This window comes from Chinchilla lanigera, unplaced genomic scaffold, assembly GCF_000276665.1.
Source record: "Chinchilla lanigera isolate Chin_1 unplaced genomic scaffold, ChiLan1.0 scaffold00025, whole genome shotgun sequence".
NCBI lineage: Eukaryota > Metazoa > Chordata > Mammalia > Rodentia > Chinchillidae > Chinchilla > Chinchilla lanigera.
Window position 1 is genome coordinate 23,506,750 of NW_004955426.1, and position 19,407 is coordinate 23,526,156.

Here is a 19,407-nt window from a genome sequence, read left to right on the forward strand (position 1 = left end):
AAAATGCTAAATGCAATAACAAAACTTAGAACTGACTTAAATTTCAAAAACCACTTCCTCAGAATAGGTTTGTCTCATATACCAACAATCTTTAAATAAAACACTAACTTCTGCTTTACAAACAAAATCTTACCATCAAACTTGTTTTCTACCAATGAGGATAAGTAAATTAATTACATGTGGAAGAAACAAGATGTAGTAAACAAAGAAGTAGCACCACTTTACTTAAAAATGACCAGATTTTACATCAAAGGAATCACAGAATTCTGGTACATAGGGAAAAAAGAAGAGATTAAACTTATAAAAATGATTTCCAAATAAAATTGGTTGATTATGGATACTGATGTCCTTACAGAAGATACCCTAAAAATTTTAAATACAAATATAATCAGACCTGAGAGCCTGCAATGCTATTTAATTTTCTTGACAGGTTGACTGAAGAGGAACAGAGAAATTGGCTGACTAATTCACTGATACAGCTAATATTAAACTTCACTTATTCACTTCTCTCAGATACATAGCCCTGCAGCTGAAGGGTGAGGGTTAGAAGGGACAGAATAGAGAGGAGAGGAAGGAACAGAAACCACAAAAACAAAAAAATACCCTGCTAAAAATAGCAACGCATAACATAATTTAAGAAGATTTGTCATAGGATCCCTTCTTCCTTAATGAGTTTAATGTGGTTCTACTCATTATTTTGCCAACCTACAGGTGATCCTACAAATATGAACCTCTATAATGCGAAGTTGCAGACTGTTTTCTAGCTTGAACTGCTAAATGCAGAGAATGATCACATCACTCTATCTCCTAGTTTCTCAAAATTATGAATGTCATAAAATCATAGTGCAATCCTAATTCCGAAAAAGGATTCTCATTCTCTGAACCTCATACTGTAAGTTTATAGGAAAACACTGATGTTCAAACAATGCAGTTATGTTTAGAATGTTTGCACAAAGTTTTCTAAAATTTAGCCACTGACTAAAACACATTAATTCTGTATTACAGAACTACAGTCTTGTATGACTGAATAGTACCTACAGTTTTATGATTCGGATCTTACGTTTTAGGTTGGAAGTTTTTCTGAGAACCAACATTTATAGGTCTAAAATATTCACATCGAAAGTGAGGAGAAATCAACTTTGTATTTTCTGTATTTGTTCTATTTATAAGGCAGATGTGACATACATATCACATCTATGTAGACATATGTGTGTATATATACCTTTCTCAGCATATAGGCAATAAAGATGTTTTGCAATACAAAGATAAACATTCATTAAAAATGCTAATTTTAGCTTTGCACCGTGGCAATACTGTAGGCAATAATCCAAGGCACAATTGCTAATTAAAAATCTAATTTATTTTTGAGCTGATATAAAGCAACAGTATTAAAATAACCTGTTTTACAAATTAAAACATTACGAAATATATAATTAAAAGTTGCTATACTTACCATATGTAAAAGCTCTCCTAAAAGGATGGTAGCTCTAACTGAAATATGGTCATCACTGTTTGTTATTACTTCAACTAAACCCTATGAAAATAAAAATAACACGTCACAAAATAATATATATGAACACATTTTATGCATCAGATGTTTTTATTCTGAAAGAGTTTTGTTAGCGCAAGTAAAGAATAAAGTTTGTAAGTCTTACTTCCAAAAGTCCATTACGAATAAATGCAGACAATATCAATGCCAAATAATTATCCATAAGGTCTGGCCTAGAAATAAACATAGCACAGAACAATTTAAATAGTGTTTCACACATACTACAAAGTCTAACATAAAAACAGTAAATGATATTAAATTCGAACCATTTTATAATTTGAACTCTACCTGGATCTGGCACGATGAGGAAGAATAGTTTTTGCCTCAGCTGCTACAAAGCCATCTGAAAGCCTCCAACTGTCTTGGAACCTTCCAGGATCTAAAATAGTTAAAAGTAGTTCCTAAAGTAGTTCCTTAAGAGAAAATTAGAGTAGGGCATAATGGCATATGCTTATAATCCCAGCTACTTCAAATATTGAGGCAGGAGGATAGCAAGCTCAAGCTGAGCCAAGGCAACTTAGAAGACCTGGTCTAAAAAGAAATTTTAAGAAGGGGGAAAAAGGCTGAGATTGTAGCTCAATGTTACAGTACTTGCCTCACACACACAAAGTTCTAGGTTCAATTCCCAGTGACACACACACATACACACACACACACACACACACTACTAAAATGCTTCAGTAAGTGTGGAACCATTAACCAGGCTGAAAGGAACTTCAAGAAGGTATTTAGCTGAGAAATACACTTACAAAGACATACAAAAAAACTTGTTATGTAAATGTACACAGATCTAACTTCATTTTGGGACTCAGAAGTCATCTGGCTAAAATATAGTACAGCTATTAAATAACCTAAGTATTACAGGCCTCTTACCATCTCCTATCACTTCCTTGGCCCATCTTTCTGTTCATTGTTCATGTGTAAGAGCAAAGATGATAAAGGAGAAATTAAAATTTTTTAGTTTTAGGTATTTACTTGAGGTTTCATTTTCATGTTACTTTCAAGCAACAATGATGGAACAAAAAGAAAATAATGTTCAGTATTATTTCACCTGTTAGGAATTTTACTGTTACTAGATAAGTCCTTTAAAACTTGTACTAACAGATACAAATGTTCTTCAGTACTTACCTACACTGAGCAGTGCTTCTATGAACTCTTCTGTTACAACAGGTAGAGGAAGACGAAATATATCATAAAGCACTTCAAGCAGACCTCGCTGCAAAAGCAGATACATATCATTTATTTTTATAGAATAAATCGTTCAAGGCTTCTTTCAACGTCCCATACACAATACAGAGAAACAGCAAAATCTTAGAAAATTACGATGTAAGTTTAGACTACAAAATGGGCAACTACTGGATGATGCTGGGCGTGGCGGCGCTCGCCTATAATCCCAGCACTCGGGAGGTTGAGGCAGGAGGATCGTTGCGAGTTCAGACCAGCCTGGGCTACAAAGTGAGCTCAAGGCCAGCCTAAAGTGTATAGTGAGACCTTGTCTCAAAAAAAAAAACAAAACAAAACAAAAAACAAACAACTACTGGATGATTATTACATACATAATATAATCTTTTCCAAAAATCTTTCATTATCCCATTGTGTATGAAAAAACAGAACGCATATTCTTTCACAACTGCAAGGTAAGAAGTCAGGTGATGGTCCGTGGTTCTGGGTCAGTGGCAGGTACATAGTACGTGCTGCTCTGGACTCCATCACAAGTAACTCCAAGAAAAAAAGGCAGTCAACTAAAGTACCCCAACCCTGCTGAGAGCTTTCCATTTATATCCATATCCTTTTACTTTCATGATCTAAATGCATTTTATTTTGCATGTTAAGCACATCTAGCTGATATTATCTAATATTTTTGACGCCAGGTTTGGTTCACATAAAGAAGAAACAAGAAAGAAGCAAAAAATAAAGATTAAAATAAAAACATTAAGTAAAAAGAAAGAATCACTTAGGTTAATTCTATTCTTCCCAGTTCAATTTGGTTTTCTTAAAAATCTGCTTAATTACAAACACCCTACTCACCAGTAATTTACAAATACATCTAATAAATCAACATGCAAACTGAATTTTAATAAAAAACACCATCTTCAAAATAAAAACTCATTAATACAGTAAAAAAATAAAAAATGGAAGGCACAGATACATATATACTACATCTACTTTTTGCCAGATGCATTCTGTAGTGATGGACCTTTACAATAAGAATACTCTTCTGTCTTGCTTGTGTTGTTTTAATGAATAAAGAAGGACTGACATTTTCAACTTAATTTCTTAATGTAATTACCATTCCTGGTGGCAGTATCTTTAGTGATTCATGTGATATTTAGGGACTAACTTGGTATTGTATTTTTTTAAATGAGTTATGATAAAAATTATTAACTGGTAAGAAAAAGAAACCACCTTAAAAATCCAGAAATGAAAACAGTTGCATAACTTTTACCTACCCTTATTTCCATATTTGGTATGCAAAGTACTCCAATTAGCGACTGAATCCCAGAGTTTCCAGGTTTACACAAATTAATAATACCTATGTAGAGTAAAAAAAAAAAAAAAAAAAGTCAGGGACTTAAATTCCAAAAAATTGTCCTTTAGTAATGTATCATAAAATCTGGCATTTCTCCAAGTTAAATTATACAATTTGCTTATCACAACTGAAATATAAGTGAAGTGCGTTTGAAGCATTCTCTGTATTTCTCTGATTCAAGATTGCCAATAATTTCAGCATTTAAATTCCTTGTTCAATTTGTTTCATATGCAGAACACAGGAAAGAATAAGATAATCACCTACTTCCTGCTTAATGATTTTAAGTCTATGTGTGTTCATTTTTTAAAAGTTTAATTCTAAAGTTTACTGAACGTACAGAACAGTGTAAGCAGCAATTTCAAATAAATTATACAGGTCAAAAATTTAAATTTTAGAACTGTGTTAAACAATTCTGAATGCATTAAACGTGGGTCACAAAAGTATGTAAATACCCAATAAAAACATACTAAATGTTCGGTATCATTAGTCATTGGGGAAATTACATTAATAAAGTATCACTACACACCTACTAAAATGGCTAAAACTAAAGACATCATGCTGATGAGGATGCTGATAAGCATGCAAAAGGAGACACTCATACACACTAATGAATAAGGCATTACTGTTAATACTGAATAGCTAATGTATAAGCTGAAGTATTCAGGAGTAAAGATGACTGATATCTGCAATTTCTTCTGACATACAGTGTATTAGAATAACTTAGGACTAATGAACGCATAGGAATGGATGGACAGACATACAGTAAAATAAACAGCAAAATCTAGGTGGTAGTGGTAGCAGACAAATAACTGCGTATTTTTTTAAATTCTAATTTTTCTTTTTCTGTTTTTTTGAGACAGGGTCTCACTACGTAGTTCAGGCTGGCCCTGAACGTACTACGTAACAAGGCTGGGCTCAAACTCACAGAGATCCTCCTATCTCAGCCTCTCGGGTCTTGGGATTACAGGTTTGTGTAACCAAACCTGGCTATCCAATTTTTTGACTTAAATGTTACAAAAACATTTTTTAAAAAAGGTCATATGATACTGTTACTTCTAGTTAGCAAGTACAGGCTGAATATTCCTTGAACAAACACCTAGAACCCGATTTGGATGTTAGAACTTATGTACATACGTAATACATTGTCTTTAAGAGGGGACCCATATCTATACATGAAATTCATGTATGTTTATATATGCCTTATACATATAGCCTGTTAATTTATACAGCCCCTTTGCTGTACCCATGTCTTCACTGTCACCCAATACATGAGATCAGGTGTGGAATTTGCCGTGGTGTCATATCACTCAAGAATTTTTAGATTTGGGGCCATTTTGGATTTTTTATTAGGGATCCCCATCTGTATGTATATATATTTAAGAATAATCTCTCTTTTTGTTTTTGGATGGAGTATCAAACTTCAAATTAAAATGTAACAAGTATATTTACTTAAATTATCAAAATGATATTTCACAAACTTGATGTATGAGAAATTTGAGTGAGGTCTAAGGAATCTGATAAGTTAACGATACAGTATATAGAGATCTTACTCTGCTTCCAGGGAAAATAGGCTGTTGATCTTGAAGGAGAAACTGTGTTCTAGAATGTCAGTTATCCCTCAGTTACTTAGAACTTAAAATACATTATATCACAAAATAAATTTACGAACACACAAAAAGTTCATTTATCTAATAAACAGTACCACAGACTCTTAAAGACTGCAGGAAAATATTTCTGTTTAAAAAATGTGTTCAAGGTTCTAACTTGTTAAGCTGATATTTCTCTTCTTCAAAGGAAGGTGGAAGATTCTTAATGTTCTAAGTTTCTTATGATGAATGAGCATATAAGAACTTCAGGGAAAACTGAAACACAGAATGTGTAAGAGCAGTAAAGATCTAGGTATGATGGCAAATGCCTGTAATCCTAGCATGATGGCAAATGCCTGTAATCCTAGCATGATGGCAAATGCCTGTAATCCTAGCACCCTGGGAGGCAGAGGCAAGAGGATCCAAAGGCTGAGCATAGTTTGGGCAACTTAATTACTCAGTGACACCCTGTCTCAAAGAAAAACCAAAAAGAGCTAGAGATATAGCTAACACAAAGGACCTGGGTTCAATTCTTGATACTGCTGGGGAAAAAAAACAGTAAGTAGAGACTGGAAGGAATTAGAGATAGCCAAGTAAAGTCTGGATGCAAGAAAACTGAGATGACAGTTAAGTTTACTGGTGATTAAAGCAGGACAGAATTAAATTCTGAAGACAGAAACCACACTAATGGCAAGGAAACAGGGATGGTGAAAGATGATGATTTAACTATAGAAAACAAAAATTATTATGAGTTTGGAGTAAGGGCAGAAATGGTTAAGTGTGTTTAGCAGATGACTGAATTGATTTACATATTGAAAGAGTATGTGAGAGCTGGTGAAGTACTGCCAGTTTGAATGGGTCCCCCAAAGTTCATGTGTATCCACCAGATTCGTAATTCCACAGTAAGTGGAAATGGGACCTTTAGGAGATACCTAAGATTAAACAAGGTCAGGATGATGATGGAGCCCCAGTGACAGCTTGTAAGAAAAGGAAGAAACCTGAGCTAGGGTTATTACTCTGTGTTTCATCACATGCTGATGCCATACTCTCAGAATTCTCAACCTCCCAAACTGTGAGCTAACAAAAATATCCATTTTTTTGTAAATTTCTCAATATTTGGTATTTTGTTGTAACAACAGAAAATGGATTAAAACAAGTATTTAAAAATTTGTCTACTGGGTCCTCATTGAACATTTGGTTATCCATGAGGATAATGGAAATAATTACAAAATATAGCAAAGCAGGGCTTTTCACTGAGATAAAAGGACAAAGAAGTAACTGTACTGTTTTAATAATTTTGTGTAAATTCCTTTTAATCAATATCTAAATTACAGCTTCAACAGTACACTGGAAAAATTTTTATATGTTATTAAGGAACATGGAGTAGCATACCTGCCCATGACCGGAATGTTGCTATGATTCCCATTTTGCTGGCTAGAAACCGTGCTTCTCTGTCTTCTCTGTTGGAGTGGGAGGATTATAAAAAATATATAACATTAGAACAAAATGAGTTATTGCTGCTGCTATATCAGAACTAGAGCTATCATTAATGTTTAAATATTTAAACATGAAATAAAAATGTTGAGAGATCAGATGTACTCCAAAGTCAGTTACCCAAATATAAACTGGACCTCAATTTAAGATTCACAGCACAGTTTCAAGTAAGTATAAATTTTGCTCTTCTATTCAGTTTTGTGTTCCCTGCTCTTTCTAAAAACTATTCTTAGATGAATTCTAATTAAACATTAGATAACAGCAGTCTGTTGTTAATAAGTATCTGTCACAAGGGTGTCCCTTAAAGAAAATTGCCACCTGCATTCTTTTCAAAATCCCTGCCTCAAATGTATTTGAACATTTCCAATAAGGAAGTTCAATCATGTAGAGAGTTAAGTATTACTAAGTAGATACTATTAAAATTACCAGCTACTTTCTTCCATGAAATTTATCCAACTGTCTCATTTGTTCCTTTCTGTGCAATATTACGACCATTAATTAAGCAACAGAACTATTTATATTTGTTCTGTTGGTTCACCATGGTTCACCAATTTCAATGCTTTACAGAAAACTGGTAACTAATCATTTACACCCCTCCAATCGCTATCTTTACCCTGTTAACTGTGAATTTCTTTTTCCCTCTGTCATAGTTTTTTTTTTCCCCAGAAGTCTTAGTAACATACAGACATTCAAGGAACAAGGGTCAGGGTGTGGGAATGAGTAGGAAAAACCAAAATAAGCTCTGTAGCACCAGTCAAAGGAAGGACACAAGGGAAACTAAAATGGGGGGTGGGGTCAGGTACTTGTGTGACTAACCCTTCATTTTTCTTAAAAAATACTGATAACATACTTATATTGACTGCATGGTTAAATATGTCTAACCTATTACGATAAATATGCATTATTTTTAAAATCACCTATTTCCTCGTTGATAATGTAACCTTACTTGGCCTGCTAACTACTAGAAAATCAAACAGGAAAGAAAGAATTTTGGTGGACTGTCTTCTACCCTTCTAATAAATATCTTGGTTCACCTCTTGTTTATCATGGTATGTTGAATGCTGAAAGTAGCCTTACTTCAAGATTCCATGCCCTGATCTCTGGATCCTGTAAATATGAGGGATCACTGCCATGACTGTGATTATGTTTATGTCACATCACTTAGTAGAGCACAACATATGGAAACTATCTAGCAGGCCTGATCAAAGTGGAAAGCTTTCTTTAGCTGGTAACAGAAGAAGCTGGAGAGAATCAGGATGCTAGAAGGGTTTCAGACACCGTTGCTGCCTGTGAAGATGAAGTGGCCATGAGTCAAGGAATGGGTGACAACAGTCACCAGTGATGGCAAGGAAAGAGACAGCTCAATTATTCAATGGTAAGGAACTGCACTTTCCAAGAATGTGAATGAACTTGGAAATGGGTTCTCCACCAGCCTTTGCTGACCCAGACTTGAAATACCAAACTGTAAGCTAATCACAGATGCTACAGTAAGACATTATGCTTATAGTAATTTACTGTATAACAACAGAAAAATTGTGTTTTCTACCAAAAAAGACAATGCTCCAATCTTGTGCAAAGTAAAAAAAGGGGCTTAAGAATTCTAATTCATTAAAAAAAAAAAAAGAATTCCAATTCATAACTAAAGTTGGCGGGAGTAAGTTTGAAAAACTCTCCTTCCATGCCCAATACTAAAGATGGAACCCAGGGCACTCTACCATTGAGCTATATTCACCAGCCCTTTTTATTTAGAGGCAGGCTCTCAATAAGTTGTGCAGTTGGGGTTGACCTTGAGATCTTCCTGAGTAGCTATGGTTACAGGTATGTACTACCTTATCCAGCAAGAAGTCTTGAACATGGGATGTCTGTTTTGATTTTAGCTTGGGTCTTGATATGTTAGGATGTGATAATGAACCCACAGGGATGGATGTGAAGATAACAAAAGCATTATTTTTAATTCAGGGAAACAATGAAAAAAAAAAATCCCAGTACTCTGGGAGACAAGGCTGGAGGATCCCAAATTTAAGCCCAGTGTGAGTAACTTAGCAGGACCCTTCCACTTTAAGTAAATAAATACAAAAAGGCTAGGGATGTAGCTCAATGTAAAGGCCCTCAATTTAGCTCCTAGTACCACCAAAAACAAAAATCGAACAAAACAAAAGAAACAATTGTACATACTATATCATTCTGCTGACACAATGTGTTAAGGCAACTCCTTCAATTTATAACCTATAATTGCTTCATTCTTTTAGTCTCAATGTAACTATACTAAAAAATAAACACAATAGGAAAGTCTATCTTACATACACTGAAATAAGAAATTAATCTTAAAAATCTCCCAAAGCTTTTCTACATTTTTTAAACTATAGTTAATTGTGAGAGAAATGTAATTCCGTAAATAGGAAATTTAGTTAAATGCATAATTTCTCTGGCTCTATATGCAATCAATGCTGGGATTACAGGCATCCCTTCACCATACTCAGTTATACGTAAAGTTCTGAGCACAGGGATAGTAAGAAAAGAGATGGGGACATAGCAAATATTATTTTTTCTAGAAATGCTTTAAGATTAATACATATAACACCTCATATATTATTAAGAATCAGTAATACTTACTTGAGCTGCCCTTCTGCTGTATCTGGACTGTGTCTGTAGTGGAAATCAGTATAGGGTGCTAAAATTCGCTAATTAAAAAAAATTTAGAAAGTCTTTATTATTAAAAGTATTCTCCCTATAACAAGTCAAAATTAATTCCATTTCTTTTCAAACTCATCAAGAAATGGGTGATTTTTTAAAAGCATAAATTCCATTTCTGAACTTTTAAAATGGGTATAATATATACCTAAAACAGTGTACACACAGAACAAAAAATGGTATTTTCTCCAGGTTCGTGGTTTGGTTGTCAGCTTTTTTCTTTTGTCAACTCAATTATTGCTAGTTTCCATTATTTCTCTTGGAAAAACAACTGCCAGACTTGCTCTTTGACAGTATCTTTTGTTTTTTTTCTTGAGCTGTTCTCAAGGTTTTTAATTGTTTGTCTTATTTCCTACCTTCTCTCTCTATGGTTTACCACAGATATTTTTATTGACCTTTTTCTTTTACTTTATTAGCAAAATCCTTGTCCAAACTGAACTTTCATTTTCACTAACTTGAATTGCAGGTATTACATTCCTCAGTACAAGAATTTCCATTTGATTCTTTTTGCATATCTAATTACATGTTGAAATTTTTCATTATGTTAACCACTTTCTCCTTTTCTGTAATTAACCAAGGTTGTTCTTGAAGTTTGTTTTTCTTCCTTTTTTTTCTATCTGGATTACCAGTAAATGTGTTCCAATGAAATGTTTCTTCTTTTGGGTTTGCAGGCAGAGATGGCCATGTCTTTCTCCATGACAAGAAATCTTTGACTGATTATCAAACACTGTATATTTTACTAAAGGAGCTAAGTGATTTTAACTTCCATCAGAGACACTTTATCTTTTCTTCCCTCAGACAAGTGGTTGATATCCTTATTTTAAAGACCAAGAGATAAATTAAGGCTATACTGCAATCTTGGTAAGATTCAGTACACTGATCATTTTCCTAGGTCCCTAATTATGTCCCTCTAGTGATTTCAATAGACCTTATCAAGTATTCTTCTCTTTACAATTGAAAACAATGTTTTTCTTTTTGTTTTTTTTCCAGTACCGGGAATTGAACTCACGGGCTTGCACTTGCCAGGCAGGCACTGTGCCGCTGAGCTAAATCCCCAGCCCTACAATTGAAATTTTTAAAAATTATATACATTTTGTAAATTTTGAACTGAGAGTTTTTTAACTACCCATACAGACAGCTTTAAGAATTTGGTAAATGTCATTAACAGCTATAATATACCTAGCTTTGTTATTTTAGACCACATAGTGGCCAAAAGCTCTTCTGGTATTTCTGATGGTGGCACTTTCAGTGAACAACTACACACTGAATAGCAAGTGGCTCCAGGAAAAAGAGCTGTTGCTTAACAGTCAGTGTAAATTATCAGAAACAGGCACCAGGGTAAACTGAAAAAAAAAAAAAGGGATTTCTAAATAATGTAATTAACACAAGCATTTTTAACAAAAGGAAAAATTTGCAGCTATCAAGAGAGATAATAGCACTGCAAATAATTTCCTTATAGAAAAGAAAGTCAAAATATCATCTATAATATAAGTAAAATTGATTAATTCGAATGAATAAAATCAGGACTATCTTCTCAACATTACACTTTATGATAAACAGGAAAAAGTGGAAGCTGATGACAACATTCAATATAATATTTATTATGTGCCAGGCACTAATTTAAAACATGCAGATTAAAGTATAAAAGATAAAGTTATTACATGAGTGCTATCTGCTACTTTTAATCTTCACAACAGGCTTTATTAGAAGTATTTAAGTATTTTATTAAAAGGTTTTAAGGTTGAAAACAAAACCTTTGTTTCCCATATGGCCCGAGAAAAACTAAGTAACATTTAAGACAAGTTTCCTAAAATGATTATTATAAACACAAATTAGAGGAAAATGTATTTTAGGCCTTGCATAATTTTCTGTCTACATACAAAAAATTCCTTGATTTAAGTAAATGGGAATGTTGTCTTCACTGAATAATTCAGTCTATTTTGACAAATAAACTGTTAAGAATGTAGTACAAGATAATACTGTTCTAACCTCCATGCAACCTATGTTTCACAGGCTATTTGCCTTTTTTTGCTGGTATAATAAAAAGTATTTCTAGAAAGGAGGTTCTGTTACTTATACGTATTAATTATATGTAAGTCGCCCAAGAGTTTCTCCTCACTCAGTGCTGCCTAAGCAAGTCAAATGTGTGGAAAGTTTGGAAATGCAAAAAAAAATACTATTTGTATTAGTAAAAGAACTTAAATATATTTTTTTTGAAGTATACACTTTCTTTCATGTATAGATGATACTTGCTAACAAAATCGTTCTAAGTTTAGAAGATTTTAGTGTGGTTTAATGAATAAACAGTATATATTACCAAAAGATACCTGCAAATTATTAACATACTTTTTTTGTGTGGTCTTTTTCAGACAGAGTCTTGCTATTCAGTTCAGGCTGACCTTAAGCTCACTTTATAGGCCAGGCTGGTCTCAAACTTGCAACAATCCTCCTGCCTTAGCCTCCCGAGTGCTGGGAGTATAGGCATGTGCTACCATGCCAGGTCAAACTGATGTTCTTAAAGACAAATTGTGTTCTTAACTACACTGGTAAATGTACGTAAACTTTTCATGGATAAATGTAAAACAAACTTTATTTGGCATGTTGATGAAATACTGAGAGTGGTATTTTTAATTCATTTAAATTTGAATAAGCTATAAGGCTAAGAACTATTTCAAAATAAGAGTATGCATTTTAAGTAATATTTTATAACTTCGAAAAAAATATTGAAGTTCCTACCTCTAATTCTACATCAGCTCGCACATACTGCCGAGTCTTTGGATGATTAAGGAGGTGCAGAATTGTAGTAATGAGGGCCTCATTTATTCGACTTAATTGGCAATCAATCACATTTTTCAAGATGGTATTTAGTCCACCTCTAAGGGCTACCACTTCTGGATTCTGAAGTGCTAAAAGAGAAAAATTTAACATATTATATTAGGGGTAATAAAAACTAATTTGGACTCTCGGCTTTTACTTTGAAACAATTTGTTCTCTGACTTGAAAGACTTTCCAATTAACTTTATTTAAAAAGACAAATATATGAAAGATATCTAACAAGAGCTACTAGATACACTTTACCCAATATTTGTTTTTTAAAAATGTCTCTGAATTGTTTTTTCATAATCTTTGTCCATATTTTAGTGGACTTTTTTTCTCCTCTCCATTGCAGGGAGTTTTTCTTACAGCTCAGATTAATAGCCATTATCAGCTTCAATTTTCTTTTAAGTTTTATAACAATTTTGGATTCTGCTAAAAATGTTGTATATAATTTTTCTGCATTTTTATAACATGTACATGAACATATGCAAGCATATACATATGCATTTTTTCTCTCTCCAATTTAAGCTCAGAAACTACTCTTTTATTCCAAAAGTCATACAAACTCTGTATATTCATGAAAAATTGTGTGTGAGTTTTAAAGAAGTTCATGAGTAACACTTCAGTTTTCAAGCAGGAAGCCGAGTTTCATTAAGATGATGAACACTTCTTTGCACAATATTTAATCATTGTCCCAGTATTTTTTTCTCGAACTGATTTTTACATTTAATGATACCCTAAGGTTTTCTATGTTTTTCTCCGGTACCGGGAACCGAACTCACGACCTTGCGCTTGCCAGGCAGGCGCTTTTGCCGCTGAGCTAAATCCCCAGCCCCCCTAAGGTTTTCTATGTATCAGGGTCTGCAACTCTTGATTCTTTTTCAGTTTTTTTCTTAAAAACTCAGGCTTAATAGATTTTTTTAATAAGAAAGTTCCTATTTCTTCTTTTCTAAAATGTTTTCATAGTTTGTTTTATCCCACTCTTGAAAGGTGAATTTTAAAATTGGGTTTCCTCTCTTATGTTTTCTAAAATGAGGTGTAACTATATACAATTAAAATGCACACATTTTACTAATATAGTTCACTAAATATTTAACAATGTCTACATCCTTGTAGTCAATATTCTACTTGAGTGGAGTATCCAGTACTTTCATTATCCATTTTTTGAATGGTTCCTCCAGCGCACAGGCAACCACTACTCTCTCTCTCAAGTCTGTACTTATACAGTAGTTGTCCCTTATTGAGCTGAATCTGACAAACTCTAAAGTCAGAGTACCACCTAAACACCCCACCACAAATCATACACACTTCTTATGTATTTCATACATCTTTTATACACTTATTTGTTGTACCATTTTCTACTTTGGATATAGTATTACTTACTATTATTGAAACATAAATCTGCCAAATCTGTTTTTTCACACTCTGCTGTACTAAAATTATTTAAATTTTATATTTTATTTCATTCAGAGTTTTATAGGTACATTGGTACCTCTATTAACAATCTGTTTTAAGATTTGGGGGAAGATAGCTGTGTTTGTATTTATGTGGGGAAAGACAGCTACAGTTGTGTTTGTCACCCAATGTGGAGTTTGTGAATGGAGGCAAAATTTTCTCAATGTTTTTGTTTAAGAACCAAATTGTTTGCAAACAGAAGTGTTCAGAACCGAGGTATTACTGTATATCTAGTCACACTATCTACTTCCAATATATAAACTTCATTTATTATTTTGACTTGCTAATACCATGGTTAAGTTTTTTTTTTGTTTGTTTTGTTTTTTTGGTTTTTCTCCGGTACCGGGAACTGAACTCACGACCTTGCCACTGAGCTAAATCCCCAGCCCCCATGGTTAAGTTTTTAAACAATACAAGATGAGAGTTAAAATAATGAGCTGAGCATGGTGAAATGTGCCATAGTCAGCTACTCAAAAATCTAAAGGTGAAGCATCAAAAGTTCCAGGTCACTTGGTGAGACCAGTACTCAAAATAAAAATATATATATATAAAGGATATACTTATAGAGGTCTACTAGTAAGAATAACTTCTAGTGCTGATTTGAGATAAATATTCTAGAATGATAACAAAGTAGCCTTCTAATTATTTTTTCTAATATATTTATATATGGACATATGTGTATCACTGTATACAAAAGCATTACATACTTGTTCATTTTTAAACAAAACCACTGGTTAGTCTTTTTGGAGATAACTCTTTCATCAAAATTTTCCACTATTTCTATGATTTATTGATCTATCATGTTTCCTAATTGTGAAAATAATGATCCTCCAAACCCATTTATTTCAGTAAGTTTTAAAATATACAATAAATTTATAATTTTTAAACTCCTAAAATGTTTTCTTCCTTATTTATTAATCTTTTATTTTCTAACTTGAGTTTTTCAAACATTCAAATGTATATTTTATACTTTCCTTTTTTACAACTAACATAGTTCAGGTAGAATATCTCTCTTTTTCCCTAATTAGGACTTGAAATTTTATTGTTGCTTTGTTCCTGTTTATCATGTAAGTATTTTTTCCCTCATTTCCTATTTCTTCAGTTACAATCATTCACACACTTACTTTGTGCTTATTTATAGAAGTATCTTATAAACAACATGTTAAGTATGATTATAGCTTTCCAAGCATTCCATTCACTGATATGTAGTAAAAATTTTTGTGGTCTAAACTTCCTTAATAATATTCCTAAATTTGTGTATAAATCAAGAGGTATTGTGGACAATACTTTAAAATCATCAGTGGCAGAATTTAGTTCTTCCCTTCAGTGTAAACTTCTTTATTATACAGTGTGAATAATGTTGAAATGCTAGACTTCAAGAGGCTTTATTGTAATTATGGATTTTAGATAATTCATACACTAAATTTCATGATGAGTAAAACTTTAAGATTTATACAACTGTAATATCACTTTGACATTATTTGTTAAACAATGTCTTGTACCTTCCTATCAGAAGTATACCTTTTCCTATTTGTGTACTAACAACTAAAATTTATATATTAGAAGCATTAGGAAATATATATTCTTTATAAAATGCTGTATTTTACGACGTGAAGAAAATTCTGACCTAGTTCACAGATAATGGCAATGCATGCTCGAACCATTCTGTCTCTTTCTTGAAGTCCATCATTTCCAACTGCAATTAACGAGTTAGCCACAGAACTAGGAAACAAGGAAGCATTCACAGTAATCATCTGTAACAAGAAGGACAAGAAAAGGAAGTTATTTGTATTACAGCGTAACACGTTTATTTTTATTCTGAATGAGGTAGTTTTAAGACCACAGAATATTTACGAATTCAGCCACCATTTTAACCTCTGGCTTCTTAAGAATATTTCAAAAAAGTACTATAACTAATAATTGATATAACAAATGTTAATAATCACTATGGAAAAACGTTTCTGAATTTAATACTATAAATTAAACAAAATGTTTTACGGTTTCTAAGATTCTAAGTTACTCTAGAATAAGAACTGTATCTCAAATAGTTTTTCAGATTGTACACAAAGTAATTTAGTGGTGACAACAGCAGTCAACATACTACTATTACACTATTACATCCTGATTCTTTCCTCATATACAATGATCATCAAGTGCCTCATGAACATCTTTACTCAAACATCTACCTCCCACCAAACTGATTTAGGCCTTTCTTCACTCTCACTTTGCCGCAACAGATGCCTAATAAACTCAGTAACCTTTACTCTTAGCCCCCGTCAGTAATTTGTTATTAAGCCAGTAGGCAAAATTATTAATCACAATCATTTGTTATTATATCAAAAGTCATTAGTTGTTGCAGGGGTACATTCCTATAACGTTAGCTGTTTAGGAGGCTGAGGCAGGAAGACAACAAATTCAAGGCCAGCTGGGCAACTTACTGAGAACCTGTCTCAAAATAAAATTTATTGTACCAATAAACGCAATCAAATAAAAAAATTTAAAATTTTTTTTTTTTGTACCAGGAACTGAACTCATGACCTTGCACTTGCTAGGCAGGCGCTTATGCAGCTGAGCTATATCCCCAGTTGTAAAAAAAAATAAAATTTTAAAAGAGGAGAAGATGTAGCTAAGTGGTAGAGCACTTGGCCTAGCATATAAAATGCCCTCGCTCGAACCCTAGTATTGGGAAAGAACATTCTGATGAAAATAATACATTATTTGGTGATAATATTTTGGATAAACCTCACATGGAATAAAAGACCAAATGTCAATGACACATTGCGTTTGGAATACTGAACACAGACAATATGTATCTACAATTAAAAAAAAAATTAAGTGGCTAATCATTTCTTAATAAAGACTATTTAGCAGACAAAGTATTTCAAAATAACAGGTCCCTACAGTGAATAGTTTTTCTTTATTCAGGTAGTGAAAAAATTAATCCGTCCTGGATGTTACAGAAATTACAGGCCTGTTGGAAAAATAAAACTGTAATGAAACAATTACAGGGTGCAATATAATTAAAGATATATTGTACAATTACCGACTATGGGGGATTACAGTAGAGATCTATCTTAGAGTAGTTACAGATAGTTTATTTTGTGTAAGCACCATTAAGTGTATTAGAAAGTTCAGCTGAAATTATACAATGTAATTCCACAACCCTAAGATAAATATATTTCTAATGACCACAGAATCTAAACAAGCTTATCTGTTTCTAACTTAGCACTGCCCAGTAATCACAAAAGAGAGAAATGAAAGGGAGAACGAAGGGGAATGAGACACAGAAAACTGATCTCCCTGAATGAAAAAATTCTAATTTCTCATATTAGTGTTTTCATACTCACCAATCTATTACTGGGCTCATACAGAGTCTAGAAGAAAATGCTCCCAAACTTCAGAATGTATGTAAAATATTCTGAAAAGAATTGGCTAAAATGCCATTCACTCTGGATTTGAAAGCTGAATATGCTATTAATAAATTACATTCCTTTCAGCAAATCAATCCTCTTTTTGCCTCGGTTTGCTCATTTAGAAAATAAAGATGTGTACTAATCTATGTTTCTTAGAATTTCAAGTACAGCATAACAATTTTACATTATGAACCTCATGTATCTACTAACATGTACTATTTAATTCAATAGATAGTGCTATGTAACAAATACATAAATTTGCATTTTTACAAAATGAAATGATCCTTATTTGCCAGGGTAATACAATATATGCAAAGAACTTAATTCTGTGTAAATTAGAGAATGCTTTCTTCATAAATCAGTGAATAGTCAATAAGGGAAAAGCCACAGAATGCCACCACTATTGTATGTAATCTCTTCTAGCATAACAGGGAAAAATGTACACAAAATAAAGATAACAAGGTAATAAGCTTATGAAATAATATAAAGGAATGATAGAACTCCTTAGTTTTTTTAGGAAGAATTTCTAAAATTTGAGCTGAGACTGGAAGATGAATATACTATGACAAAAGGTGGAAATGAAATGAAAGGTGTAGGAAGGAAGCAACAACTTTAATGATGGTGATAACTTGCCTACCAGCAGAGTGGCACAATAAGACAGGTCAGACAGAAATAATTGATTAGACCAGAAGTGAGTTCTGCATGTCAAGTTAGGCAGGTTGTAGCTGATACTCATTAGCCAACGTATGTTTGCAATCTGAATTTCTGCTTTAGCTTTGCCACTATCTTGCTGTGTATCAAGCGCATATGACAGCATCAAATGAAATTTTTAATGACTGTAAAACAAATTGAGAGATCATACCTAATCTAAATAAAAAATTACAAATCAAGAAAATAATGGCTTTAGCTCACTAGTAAGTAAAATTTAAATAGAAAAAAGAAAACAGTATCAACAGCTGACCATTGGGAAAATTATACAGGAAATTTGTAAAACGAAACTAGAAAGGGTAGAGGATAGAGGGAAAAGCGAGTTTAAAAGAAATTAAGACACTGAAAGAAAAGAGCAAACAGATAATCCTCCAAATGAAAGAGGTGAAAGGAAGGAAAAGAAACATGAGTAATCACAGAGTAAGTCATCCTAAAACAATAAATTATTTTTGCTATCTTAGTACTTCATCAGAAAATTTCAAAACTTTTTGAATGCATAAAATAAAAACTCAAAGTAACGTTACTATTTCAACTGCCAAAATGTTCATGGCAATAAAGAAACATGTACTTCAAATGCTACAAGTACTAACGAAATTATGTTTTCTCTGGCCCATAAAGGCCACTGTTTATCAGTAAAAATGCCTTACCTTTAACTAATCCTTTCAGCTAAACCAAAGAAGGAAAAACCCTATGCCAGCTACAACTCCTCCTTTGAGCCTCTATCCTCCTGAACTTTAGCATTATTTTTTTTTGCTCTTGGATTCACAAATGATATCTGACTCAAATTACCAACTATCATAAACTATGGTACTAAATATGATATGATACCAAATATATTTACCAAATATGATAAATGACATTTCTAAGAGTCAATTTACTTTTACTGAGCTAGTTTTTAAATTAAACAACTCGCACGAAATATTTTAGCACATCAAAATGAAATATTTACTAAGCAATTCAAAGAAGCTAAATTTAATTGTTTAAATCTATTTGAAGTTGTCTTCTGAAAATAAACTTCTAGGGAAGCAACTTTTCATGTGAGCAAGAAAATTCTGAGGTTCTCCAAAATTGTAACTACCATATGTCTATAACAACAAAAAGACAGTCTTTTTTTTTTTTGGAGGGGTGGGGGGTTCTCCAGTACCGGGAACCGAACTCACGACC

The 19,407-nt window shown here is 32.9% G+C and overlaps 1 protein-coding gene across 9 annotated transcripts in view; it reads right to left on the reverse strand.

Annotated features, from left to right (window-relative positions):
- Rictor (RPTOR independent companion of MTOR, complex 2) overlaps nucleotides 1-19,407 on the reverse strand; it is a 114,476-nt gene that overhangs the window by 38,638 nt on the left and 56,431 nt on the right. For all 9 annotated transcript variants that reach the window (XM_013514949.1, XM_005386232.2, XM_013514945.1 and 6 more), the window contains 9 exons: nucleotides 15,750-15,876; nucleotides 12,587-12,756; nucleotides 9,773-9,840; nucleotides 7,058-7,125; nucleotides 4,000-4,082; nucleotides 2,678-2,765; nucleotides 1,838-1,928; nucleotides 1,656-1,722; nucleotides 1,454-1,534 (listed from right to left, as the gene is read on the reverse strand). In XM_013514949.1, the coding sequence (XP_013370403.1) occupies nucleotides 1,454-1,534; nucleotides 1,656-1,722; nucleotides 1,838-1,928; nucleotides 2,678-2,765; nucleotides 4,000-4,082; nucleotides 7,058-7,125; nucleotides 9,773-9,840; nucleotides 12,587-12,756; nucleotides 15,750-15,876 (843 nt within the window). The remainder of the gene's footprint in view (nucleotides 1-1,453; nucleotides 1,535-1,655; nucleotides 1,723-1,837; nucleotides 1,929-2,677; nucleotides 2,766-3,999; nucleotides 4,083-7,057; nucleotides 7,126-9,772; nucleotides 9,841-12,586; nucleotides 12,757-15,749; nucleotides 15,877-19,407) is intronic.